The sequence below is a fragment of the Bubalus kerabau genome, chromosome 7 (assembly GCF_029407905.1).
Source record: "Bubalus kerabau isolate K-KA32 ecotype Philippines breed swamp buffalo chromosome 7, PCC_UOA_SB_1v2, whole genome shotgun sequence".
Lineage (NCBI taxonomy): Eukaryota > Metazoa > Chordata > Mammalia > Artiodactyla > Bovidae > Bubalus > Bubalus kerabau.
In genome coordinates, this window is record NC_073630.1 from 102,016,744 (window position 1) to 102,029,492 (window position 12,749).

Here is a 12,749-nt window from a genome sequence, read left to right on the forward strand (position 1 = left end):
TGCATTGGCAGACAGATTCTTTATTAATGAGCCACCTGGGAAGCCCATAGTCTATATAGGTGATTTCTAAACACACTTTTTTTTTTTTTTTCTGTATTATTTTAGGTATCGTCAGATCCTGGAAAAAGCCATTCAGTTATCTGGGGCAGAACAACTAGAAGCTTTAAAAGCTTTTGTGGAATCAAGTAAGTGGAAGAAAAATTCCATGTTTGCCTTATATTACCAAGTTAAGACTTAAAAGCTTGCTCAAGACTTGTTTTAGATTGTCAATATAATTTACATTGCGAGTAAATTAAATATGCATTGAGCTTGATTGATTTTAGAATTTAAACTACATGCCACTTGATATTTGTTTTTCAGTGAACTGTGAAGAGGTTGTTAAGTTTACATTTATGGTTTTGCATAGTTATTAATATAATAACTGATGAGAGGCAGTATAGCAAATGACAGAGAATAGTCTGGATTCAAATCCTGGTCTGCTGTTCTATTAGCTGTGTGATCTTGGGTAGATTATATAACCTGTCTATGCCTCCTTTTCCTTGTCTATAAAATGGGGATATGATAACTACCCTGTAGAATTGTTGGAAAATTAAATGACTTAATATCCATAATAAAGTGCTTAAAACAGTACCTAGCATATGATAAGTGCTAGATAAGAATTAGCTGTTGTTAAGAACATTTCTTTTGAATGGGAACTAGAAATTTCCATTCTTTTAAGATATTCTTCCCTGCTCCCTCACTTCAAGCATACCCAGTTACTTTGAAAATTACTCAGAATTCAGGCTGGAATTTATTCTGAGTTCACAATATTATACTTGTATATACTTGTATACAAGTATCACAATATGATACTTGATAGTGCTTTACAGTTACAATGTGCTTCACACACGAGCATCACACAGGCTCTGTTTTGTAACCCTGTGATTAACAATATAGGTGTAAGTAGCCCTATATAATATATTATAAAATGAGTCTCAGGATTAAGTGATTTATTTCCCCAAGGACATTTCATTAGTCGGTGGCAGAGCCTAGACTTCTAACAGTTATAGGTGCCTAATGGCATTTGTAATGAAACTGTTCTCCATCACATCCGGTATCATTCAATTCCAGTTAATACACTGTAAACTGATTAGTTACACAGCCTGTCAGTTACTGCCTCAAATAACTCCGGCCTGCAATGTGAAACAAACTGGCAGTGGTTTCAGAAAAACTCATAGCTTTTTAAAGACCATTGCACTTAGTAGTAAAAGAGCAGTGCTTTTTATAAACTTTGAATCTGGTGAACCACCAAAAACAAAAGCAGTCTACTGTTACAATCATTTGCATCAGCTGAATAGTTTTTGAACCATCATTTATTTCCCTAGTAACTACTGATTTAAACTTAATTTATCTAAGGAGTGGTTTACAAACACAATGCATCTTTTAAAAATGTAATTAAAGTGATAATTGACATTTGTTGAGTGGTATGTGCCATGTATTGCTTAAAGCGCTTTAGGTAAATTGCATTTAAGTTTCACAGCAACCTTCTTCACAGGTCTTTCTTCTTCTGTGAACCTAACTTCACAAAAGAGGAAAGAGAAGCACAGGGGAATAAGTCTCTTGCCTGAGGGCATATAATCAGGAGGGTTTGTAAGCAGTGTGGCTCCAGAGTTTTTATCCTTAATCATATATAATAATACAGCATAAATGTTTACAAGCAATGGCATAAAATATGTTTATACATCTTGTTGTTTTGTCACTAAGTTCTGTCCAACTCTTTGCAACCCCGTGAACTGTAACCCTCCAAGCTCCTCTGTCCAGAGGATTCTCCAGGCAAGAATACTAGAGAGGGTTGCCATTTCCTTCTCCAGGGGATCTTCCCGATCCAAGGCTCGAACCTGCGTCTCCTGCGTTGGCAGGCAGATTCTTTACCTCTGAGCCACCAGGGAAACCCATCCATACATCTGGTGCTGACCTAAGTTCTTTTTTTTTAATAGTAGAAAATGACTTTATTTTTTATTTATATTTATTAAGCCTCTATTTATTAAAATTTTTTTGTTCTTTTCTTTTTTGGCCTCACCATGCAGCAAACAGGATCTTAGTTCAGCATGTGGATCTTAGTTCACTGACAGGGATCAAACCCATGCCCACTCCTGTGAAATCATGGTTTCCTGACCACTGGACAACCAGGAAATTTCCTAGTACTAACCTAAGTTCTTATTTGTTGTTTTTATTGGTAAAGTACAGGTGGCAGTAACTATCTCTACTCACTTTATTTAAACTGAATGAAAATTGTTTCACTGTTTCTTCTTTAACTTTTTTTTTCTGTAGCTAGGTGGGATATAAGAATGCAAATAAAAATATAGGTATTTCTGTGCCTTCACTTTGTAGAAATATAAAGAAGAGAAAGGAATAACATAAAATTCTCAACTGTTAACTTTTTCTCAGCCATTTCTGATTCTTAGAAAAGTTGTGGTATTTAAAGTGCTTCCCAGGTGGCATTAGGTATTTTTAATGTTTTGGTGCAGTTGTTAAGTGATCAAATAATTCAGAATAAGAAAAACTGGTTCTGTAATATAAGGTCATAGGAGTATGGAGATCTGTAAGTAATGCTTTGAAAGGTACACTAATATATTTTAGTATTAACTTTAGGTGAAAATTGATTGCTTAGTGAAAATATACAGATTATTCATGTTTTTCTTATCCTTTACTTTTTTTTTTTAACAAGTGGTAAATGAGAATGTCAGCCTCGTGATCTCTCGCCAGTTGCTGACTGATTTCTGCACCCATCTCCCTAACCTGCCTGATAGCACAGCCAAAGAAATCTATCATTTCACCTTGGAGAAGATCCAGCCTAGAGTCATTTCATTTGAGGAGCAGGTAAATACCTAGAGCAGTGATTTTTGTTTTATTTTTAGAAACCTGTTTATTATGTTTTCTTTTTTAAAAAGTATTGTTGATTATAAGTTTCAGGTGTATGGTATAGTGATTCACAAGTTTTACAGGTTATATCCCACTTACAGTTAATATTATAAAATATTGGCTATTAAGAGTGGTGATTTTTAAACCTGAGATAGCAGCAATTATTTTGAGAGATACCATTACATTTTTAAAGGAGATAATCATTCAGTTTTATTTCTACAAAATAGTGTGCCAAACAGCATTTTACAGTATAAGATCAAATAAGTATTATGATACTTTAAGTCCAGCTGACATTTGCTTATATACTATAATTTGCTTTTATGAACCAAATATTACTTTTTAGATTATTTTATTTTTGAAAATTATGTATGTGTTTATTTAGGACTGTGCTGGGTCTTCATTGCTGGGCAGGCTTTTCTGTAGTTGTGGTGACCAGGGGCTGCTCTCTAGTTGCAATGCAAGGACTCCTCATTGCAGTGGCTTCTCGTGGTGCAGAGTGCAGGCTCTCGGCACACAGGCTCAGTAGTTGTGGCTCATGGGCTTAGTTGCTCCTCAGGAAGTGGAATTCTTCCTGATCCAGGGATCAAACCTATATCCCCTGCATTAGCAGGCAGATTCTTTACCACCAGACTTCCAGGGAAGCCCTAGATTATTTTTAAAAATCAATAAATTGTTAATTAGGCTGAGAACATAGGAGAACTCCAGCATTATATGTGCAGTGACACAAAAGCAAAACTTAATGTTTAAATTATTGCCATAATCCACATTACAGAAATGTGTTAGTTCACTGTTTTGATATTTTATGACTGCAAAGTTCACAAAAGAAATTTGGGTAGTCTAGGTAAACTTTTACTATTTACTTGCCTGCATAGTGTGTTGAATAAGAGCATTGTCATGATAGATTATCATTCTATTTATTTTAATTAGTTACTAATATCAATGGAAATAATTTAACCCATATACTTCCTATTTCAGGTTGCTTCCATAAGACAGCATCTTGCATCCATATATGAAAAAGAAGAAGATTGGAGAAATGCAGCCCAAGTGTTGGTGGGAATTCCTTTGGAAACAGGACAAAAGTATAGTAAATAGTGGATATTGGATGGATATGTATAACTGTTCACTTACTTTTTTCTTCCATTTTAGTACAGGAAACAGATAATGAACAATTTAATGAATAAATAGATAAATTTTGTACCATGTTAGAAGGTGATAAGGGCTATGGAGAAAGGGGATAAAGTAGGGGGCAGGATGTGTTACTAAACGGGGTGATTAGAGTGGTAGGGTGGTCCTGATAGCACCTTTCTAAACACTTGAAGCGGGTAACGGAGTGGCTGTGCGTTCCCCGAGAGAAGAGTATCAGTAGATCCTCTTGGAGAGGATGGCTATGCAAAGGCCGTAAGATGGGAGCTTGCTCAGAGTGTTTTAAGAAGACCAAGGAGACCACTGTGGGTGGAGTGAGCAAAGGGGAAAGTGACAGAGGGTGAGATCAGAGAGGACTGGGACGAGTACGTGGAGCCTTGTCAGTCATCATAAGGCCTTTGGCATTTTTCTAAGTGAAACTATGAAAAGCCTTTGAGGGATTTTGCACAGAGGACTGACATGATCTGAGTTATATTTCATTTTTTTAAAAAACATTTATTTATTTGGCTGCGTCAAGTCTTAGTTGTGGCACACAGGCTCTTTGTTGTGCCGTCTGGGCTTCTCTAGTTGTGCTATGTGGGCTCAGTAGTTAGGTTGCATAGGCTTAGTTGCCCCACAGCATATGGGATTCGTAGTTCCCTGACCAGGGATCAAACCCACGTCCCCTGCATTGGAGGGTGGATTCTTAATCACTGGACCTTGAGGGAAGTCCCTGACATATTTTAAAGAGTCATTCTAACTACTGGGTTGAGAATAATCTGTAGGCATGCAGTGATAGAAGCAGGGACATTAGCTGAGAGGCTTACACACCACTGCAGGTGAGATAGAGATTGTGAGAAATGTTGGACTTTGAATATGTTTTTAAGGTAAAGCTAAGGATTTCTTGACAGTTTGGATATAAGAAAAAGAGCCAAGAGAAGTCCTGAGTTTTGGTTTGAACAACTGGAAAAACAGAGTGGCCATCTACTGAATGGTAAAGAATAGGTTTTGAGGGAAGATCAAGAGTTCTGTTTTAGACATGTGATAACCAAGTAGAAATACCTAGTAGAGAGTTGAATTTGTTAGTCTGGAGTTTAGAAGAGAGGTCTGGACTAGAGATGTGTTGACATCTGTGGGAACCATTGATATATAACTGGAATTTAAAGCCATTAGACTGGATGAGATCTCTGAGGCAGGGCATATACGTAGAGAAGGGGACTGAGTACTGGGTATTCTGACATTAGAGGTCAGGGCAGGAGGGAGATGTAGCGGGTGAGGATTGTCCATTGAGGTAAGAGGAAAACCAGGAGAATGTGGAGTGTGGTATCTGCGGAGCCAAACGAGGAAGGTGTATCAGGAAGGAGCAAGTGATCAATGTGGTGTTGATGGTCACGTAAGATGAGGAGTTGAAGGTTAACCATAAGAATGAGTGATGTGGAGATCATTGGTGGCCTTGACGGAAGCTGGTTTGGTGAAATGGTGAGAGCAAAAGCCCGACTGGAGTTGTTCACAAGAGAACGGGAAGAGAAGAATTGGAGATGGTGAGCATGGGCAAGTCCTCGGGGAAGTGTTCATAAAAGGGAGCAGAGAAGTAGGGTAGAAGATGATAGTAGACGTTAGGTAGAGATTGTTTTTTTCTTTTATGATTCAGTGGAAGGCAAAACTCTGATCTTGGGGAGTAATGGAGGGGATTCTTGCAGAAGTAGACAAGAGGGGAAGGAATCCAGTGGCGTGATAGGCTTCATATAGGCCCGCAGATAGTTCATACTTGGCAGTTTCTCAGCCTTGGCGCTGTTGGCACTTTAGATTGGATAGTTCCCTGTTGTGGAGGCTCTAGTTATTGCAGAGGTGTAGCCGCACCAGGGGCCTCTACTCACTGGATGCCAGTGGCGCCACTGCTCCTGGTTGTGACTATCAAAAATGTAGACATTGCCGAATAGTCCCTGGTGGGCAGACTAGTCCCCAGTGATCTACCCTAACAGCCAGGAACACAGAGTATATGGTGCAGATGTTAGTAGAACCGTGGTGGAGCTTGTGTGAGTACTCTTTGATTATTTCAGTATTCTTAGTGAAATTGGAATCAGAGTCATCAGCTGACAGGGGTGGGAGTAGTGAGGTTGAAGAGATACAAGAATATCAGAAAAATTCTCCAGGAGAGTGGGATAGTAAATAGACTAAAGATGTACAGTATACTTGGCAGCATTAAGGCTCGTTTAACAGTCGTAGTCTGTAAAATGAGATCTGGCAGATTGGTCGGGTGTTTTTCTCCCATCGGAGTTCAGCTACATGGTTGGAAGAAAGGAGTGGATGAACTCTCTGATTTAACCAGTATTTTGATTTTGCCCAACAAATACAACAGCATGAGAGGAACAAGGCAGACGCGTGCATAAGCAATTCAGTGATTGTAATGATTAGCCTTAGGGGTCAAGTGAGGTCGGGAGGAAAGTGAGTGTAATAGGATCAGTGGTTTGGGGTCACAGTGAGTTCAGTGGATTTTTGGGTTTGAGATACTAGAGAAAATGAGATGGAAGAACGATTAGAAAAATTAAGATGATAGTTTGTAGCTCTTATTTAGCTAATCTTGCCTTTGATATGATTCTAAAAAAACATAGTTCTTTATATTGTACAAGAAAGATGAAAGTTGTTAAACTCGTGATTATATTATTGAACACTTCCTTTTTCAGTTGGCAACTATAAAAATACCAACTAAATGACAAAAAATATTTTCAGTTACTTCTCTACTCTTTTACCAGGTGAATAAGGGATTCTTATTTTGTCTTCCTTAATTTTTGTGATCATAAGGCAAATATTACTTCAGGTATCTTGCCTTTTGTGTGAAATGATGCCCCTTGAAAAAGCAGTCAGTATATGAAAAAGCCTTTATATATAGATGTTGAATTTTGTTTTCTAAGGCTTCTTGTTAATTCAGTTTATTCCTTTGATAGTTTGAAAAGGCTGAAAAAGTTAAAGTGTTAGTTTCTCAGTCGTGTCTGACTCTTTGCAACCATATAGACTGAAGCCTGCCAGGCTCCTCTGTCCATGGAATTCTCCAGGCAAGAATACTGGAACGGGTTGCCATTCCCTTCTCCAGGGGGTCTTCCTGACCCATGGATCGAACTTAGGTCTCCTGCATTGTAGGCAGATTCTTGACCATCTGAACCTCCATGGAAGCCTCTGAAAAGGCTGAGGGCTTTCTTAATTGCTTTGGTCTTATTCTGTCTGGAGCAATGTCTTGTTAGTACAGAGCAAATGATTTATTTTCGTTAGTAGTTGACATAAATATACTGTTCTTTGCAGTGGTGGTTATTAATGTTTTGAGAGTACTGTAACATTATCTGTGAGAATACCAAGAACTGAAAATTCTGTGGTTTTCTAAACAAGTTAAAGTGATTTGGATAAATTATTGAGAGCTTGTTTCCCTAAAAAAGGATTCATTCTGATTATGAAAGTAATAGATATAATAGATATACTTGGCATAAAAAATGAAAATGCAGAAAAATACGGTGCTGTTTATAGCAATATATGTAAGTATGAGTTGTGAATGGAGATAATAGAAAATATTAATAATATATGACTTATGGAAATTTTGAATTGATATAAAATTTTTTGAAGAATTAGTTTCGAAGTTAGGGCCAAGTCAATTGTAAACTCTGTTCTTGCCACATGGTAACACCACTTTTGCTGATAAGTAGAATTAACTTTTCTGTGAGGATAAATCTTGAATTATGTGAGTTTTGAATTGTATAAGGTCTTCAGTTATGCATTTCTTGCATATAAATGTGACCTTTGGAATAAGAAGAAAAATGAAAACTACCTGTATTATCACTCCAAGAGATAATTGTGATTCCTCTCAATGTATGTATATAGAAATACATTTTGATAGTGCTTTTATGTACTTTTTTATCCTTTTTTTTCATTTACTGAAAACTTATGACTATTGTCAGAAATAATTATTATAATAATGACACTGTATATAATTATTTTATATATATGTAATTGTGTAGTATCTGTCATCTTCATTTATCACAACTTAATTAATTACCATAAATACCATTATGGGTGATTTCCATTTTTTTCCTATTACGGATATTTATGAATAACTTTACAAATGAATATTCTCTACATGTATATGTGTGCACATGCATGATTTTTTGGGGGGATTTATTTTTTAGAGGTGGAATACAGTAGGTAAAGAGTATATGCATTTTAAAGGATTCAAAGAATGGTTGGAGAGCATACTGCCAAATTGTTGTCCAGGATGGATGTACATGTCCATAGTTCTTTTTGGTGGTGGTACATGATATGTCCTTGAACTGGGCTTTATTTTTTTAAAGATCTTTGATTTATGAGACTATCTGAGGATTAGAAGAAGCTAAAATATAAATGAATAATGACAAAAATAATGAAAATTCAGTAAAATTTATTTTGGAAATGTTTTTTAGCTTCTCTGTGTTTTTCCAATGCAGTAAAAAGTTTGAGTCCCTTATAGTAACAGAATATATGTGTACATATCAGGAAAAAATAGCTTATTTTCTACCACCCCTAAAAATTTTCTTGGTGAAATAGTCATTCTGTGTCTTTCTGTTATCGCCTAGACAGTACAATGTTGATTATAAACTGGAGACCTATCTGAAGATTGCTCGGCTATATCTGGAGGACGATGATCCAGTCCAGGCAGAGGCTTACATAAATCGGGCATCGTTGCTTCAGAATGAATCAACCAATGAACAGTTACAGATACATTATAAGGTAACTGATGAACTGGTTGGAATTAGTTTTGTATTGGAGAATCCCACAATATTAAGGTGCTCCAGAATATCTGATAAATGCTGTTGTTATACATTAGAAATTCTCTTTTCTTTTGCTTTTTAATTTTTCCCCCTAATTGAAACATTTTCCCTCTTATAGGTATGCTATGCACGTGTTCTTGATTATAGAAGAAAATTCATTGAAGCTGCACAAAGGTACAATGAACTCTCTTACAAGACAATAGTACATGAAAGTGAAAGACTAGAGGCCTTAAAACATGCTCTGCACTGCACCATCCTAGCATCAGCAGGTAAACAAGAAAGCTGCCTTTGCTTAGTAATTTTAGGTTCGTTGCTATCCACTGGAGAAGGGATAGGCTACCCACTCTAATATTCTTGGGCTTTCCTGGTGTCTCAGCTGGTAAAGAATCCGCCTGCAATGCAGGAGACCTGGGTTTGATCCCTGGGTTGGGAAGATCCCCTGGAGAAGGGAAAGGCTACCCACTCCAGTGTTCTGGCCTGGAGAATTCCATGCACTGTATAGTCCATGGTGTCACAAAGAGTCAGACACGATGGAGTGCCTTTCACTGCTATTTGAGGATTTGGTGAGAAACTTCAAGAGGATGTCTTATTAATACAGTTATGATAAATTTAATTAGAACATTTAAGCAGTAAGAGTAGGTTGCTAACTTAAGATGTTTTAAAAATATGTATTTCCCAGCCTCTTACCCACAGATATTAGGAATTGTTAAGAGATAATCTGATGGTTAGTTCTGCTAAAATATCACTGAAGAAAATGGATATTAAATTGAGAATTACACAAAGGGAAGTGAAAATTAAAATCTAGAAATGGGTGATATAATTAATGTACTGCTTTGGGGATTTAAAAAAATTTTTAATCTTCAAGCCTCACTTTTAGACCTGGCACTTATCTTTTTCTCCAGTAAATATAAGTAGTAAACTATTCTTTGTCTTTTTTACTAAACTACAGCATGTAAATCATTCAACTTATAAAGCAGGAAAGGGCATTGAGAGGAAATGCTGATAATTCTAAGCCATGGCATTTCTAAATCATTTTATAATGTTTGTTTTTGAACTGTGTTTAGTTGAGAGCCTAATGACATATTCAGACTACACATTTCATTCTGTATGAAGCAGTGATCTTATTTATTTTTGTTACTGAAAAGACAGTACATAAAATGGTACCACTTTCTACTCTGAAGAACTATTACTCATTTCTTCTGTCTCTTTCGGTATAGAAGTGTGTATCCTCCTTTTTATACACAAATTATAACATGATATACACACTTTTGCAGGGTGCTTTTTGTATGTGGCTATCCATCACGGTGGTCTTTATACAACTCATAAAACTTATTCTTTTTTATTTTCTATCCTTTGGCTTTATCATAATTAGTCAATTACGATGCTGTAGTGATTATACGTGTACCTATAGGTTAAATTCTTGAATCTAAGGGTGCATACGTTTAAAATTTTGATAGAAATTAAAGTTGTCTTTTAACGTTACCCTCTAAACAATAATGTCTGTGTGTACCTAATTGTTGTGTTGTTCAGTTGCTTAGTTGTGTCTGACTCTTTGTGACCCCATGGACTGCAGCAAGCCATGCTTCCCTGTCCTTCACTATCTCTTGGAGTTTGTTCAAGTTCATGTCCATTGGATTAGTGATACTGTCTAACCATCTCATCCTCTGCCGCCCTCTTCTCCTTTTGCCTTCAGTCTTTCCCAGCATCAAGGTCTTTCCCAATGTACCTGGTTACTCACACACGTATTTCCAAATTTTTTTATCCTTACTAACCTGGTAGAAGAAAGGTAATATTTCATTCTAGTTTTAATTTGCATTTCATTTACTATGAATCTTTTGAACATCTTTTCACGTGTTTAAAAAAATCATTATTGAAAAACCCATTTTTTTGGAGTAAATTAGTCTGTTTATGTTCATTAGCCATTTTTTATCTTTTTCTTATAAAAACTATTCACATATATAAGAAATTAACAAGTTTTTCTCCCAGTTTATTATCTCTTTTTTGGCTTTATGAAATTTTTGCCATTCAGAAACTTTAGATTTTTATATAGTTAAATATTTTAATCTTTTATAGCTTTGGGGTTTTGTTGTCTTGCTTAAAAGGTCTTTCCTATTCTAAAATTACATATTTTAGATTCCTTCATGTTTTCTTCTGGTACTTTAAGTTCTTGAATTCTCTGATCTTTCAGTTCAGTTCATTTCAGTCGCTCAGTCGTGTCCGACTCTTTAAGACCCCATGAACCGCAGCACACCAGGCCTCCCTGTCCATCACCAACTCCTGGAATTTACCCAAACTCAGGTCCATTGAGTCAGTGATGCCATCCAACCATCTCATCTTCTGTCGTTCTCTTCTCCTCCTGCCCTCAATCTTTCCTAGCATCAAGGTCTTTTCAAATGAATCAGCTCTTCGCATCAGGTGGCCAAAGTATTGGAGTTTCAGCTTCAACATCAGTCCTTCCAATGAACACCCAGAACTGATCTCCTTTAGGATGGACTGGTTGGATCTCCTTGCAGTCCAAAGGACTCTCAAGAGTCTTCTCCAACACCACAGTTCAAAAGCATCAATTCTTTGGCACTCAGCCTTCTTTATGGTCCAGCTCTCATCTCCATACATGACCACTGGAAAAACCATAGCCTTGGCTAGACAGACCTTTGTTGACAAAGTAATGTCTCTGCTTTTTAATATGCTGTCTACGTTGGTCATAACTTTCCTTCCAAGGAGTAAGCGTCTTTTCATTTCATGGCTGCAGTCACCATCTGCAGTGATTTAGACTCTGAAAAAGTGAGAACCCTAGAGAGCTTTTGTTTATGTAGAGTATATCTGCTGTTTAGTGTATTAGAAATTGAAGTGAGTAATTTAAAAATACTTAATTCATTAAAAAGTAACAATAGATCTGTTACATATAAAGTGACTTTTTTGGACATACCACATGGCTTCTTAGTTCCTGACCAGGAATTGAACCCACATCCTCTTTAGTGGAAGTGTAGAGTCCTAACACTGGGACCATCAAGGAAGTCCATGCTTGTTTTCCTAAATGGCTAGTTATTTGAGTTGACATTCTTTATTGAATTCTACATCCCTTTTCTCCCTGTTGATTTGAAGCACATTATAATAGATTTCTGGACATAGTATTCTGTTCCATTAATTAGCCTGTGTATTTATGAATATACTAATACTATGCTCTTCAAATTATTATAGCTTTATCTTTATAGTGTCTTATTATTAGCAGATCTTCTTACTCTTCATTACTCTTTTCTAAATTTTCCTGGCTTTTTGTTATATTTGCTTTCTCTCACTGACTCTCTTTCTCTCTCACATCCACGTGCATGCATGCGCGCACACGTGCACACACACACACACACACACAGGTTTTGATGTATCATTTTAAAGTAATTTGAAAGCCATCATGACACTCCTTCATATGTCATGATGTATCTCCTAAGAATAGAAACATTTTTTTCTGTGTAACTGCAATACCATTATCATCCCTGAAAAAGTTAACAGTGATTCCACTGTAGAATTTAGCAGCTGGTCCATATTATCACTGCCTCGGTTAGCTCAAGGATATCTTTTATACCTGCCTTTTTCATCTTAAATAAGGAGCAATTTTATATGTGGTATTTGGTGATTATGACTCTTTAGATTCTTTTAGTCTAGAAGGTTTCCTCATTCCCCGCCCCGCCCCCAACTTTATTGTGGTATAGTTCACATACAACATTGTATATAGTTTCCTCACTTGAAAAAAAAAATACTTTTGCAGCCAATTAAGCCGACTGTGCTCTTTTCCCCGTGGGGGCCCAGTGTGCAGTGGCTGCAAACAGCAGCCTCCTCGGTAGTGTATGTAGCCTGTTGCCTGTACAGGTTGCCCTAAGGGACCTTGGATACAACTTTCCAGTGGACTTTCATGACTGGCATGCTGTCCCCAGTCTAAGCTCC

General features: G+C 36.8%; 1 protein-coding gene and 1 non-coding gene across 6 annotated transcripts in view; both read left to right on the top strand.

Annotated features, from left to right (window-relative positions):
* COPS4 (COP9 signalosome subunit 4) overlaps window positions 1-12,749 on the top strand; it is a 38,851-nt gene that overhangs the window by 10,003 nt on the left and 16,099 nt on the right. For all 5 annotated transcript variants that reach the window (XM_055588953.1, XM_055588956.1, XM_055588955.1 and 2 more), the window contains exons 2-6: window positions 106-185; window positions 2,708-2,859; window positions 3,877-3,980; window positions 8,619-8,772; window positions 8,932-9,082. In XM_055588953.1, coding sequence (XP_055444928.1) covers window positions 106-185; window positions 2,708-2,859; window positions 3,877-3,980; window positions 8,619-8,772; window positions 8,932-9,082 — 641 coding nt within the window. The remainder of the gene's footprint in view (window positions 1-105; window positions 186-2,707; window positions 2,860-3,876; window positions 3,981-8,618; window positions 8,773-8,931; window positions 9,083-12,749) is intronic.
* Window positions 12,568-12,702, top strand: LOC129658209 (small nucleolar RNA SNORA70). Its single transcript, XR_008717309.1, has one exon. It is a non-coding gene; the product is annotated as a small nucleolar RNA SNORA70 (small nucleolar RNA).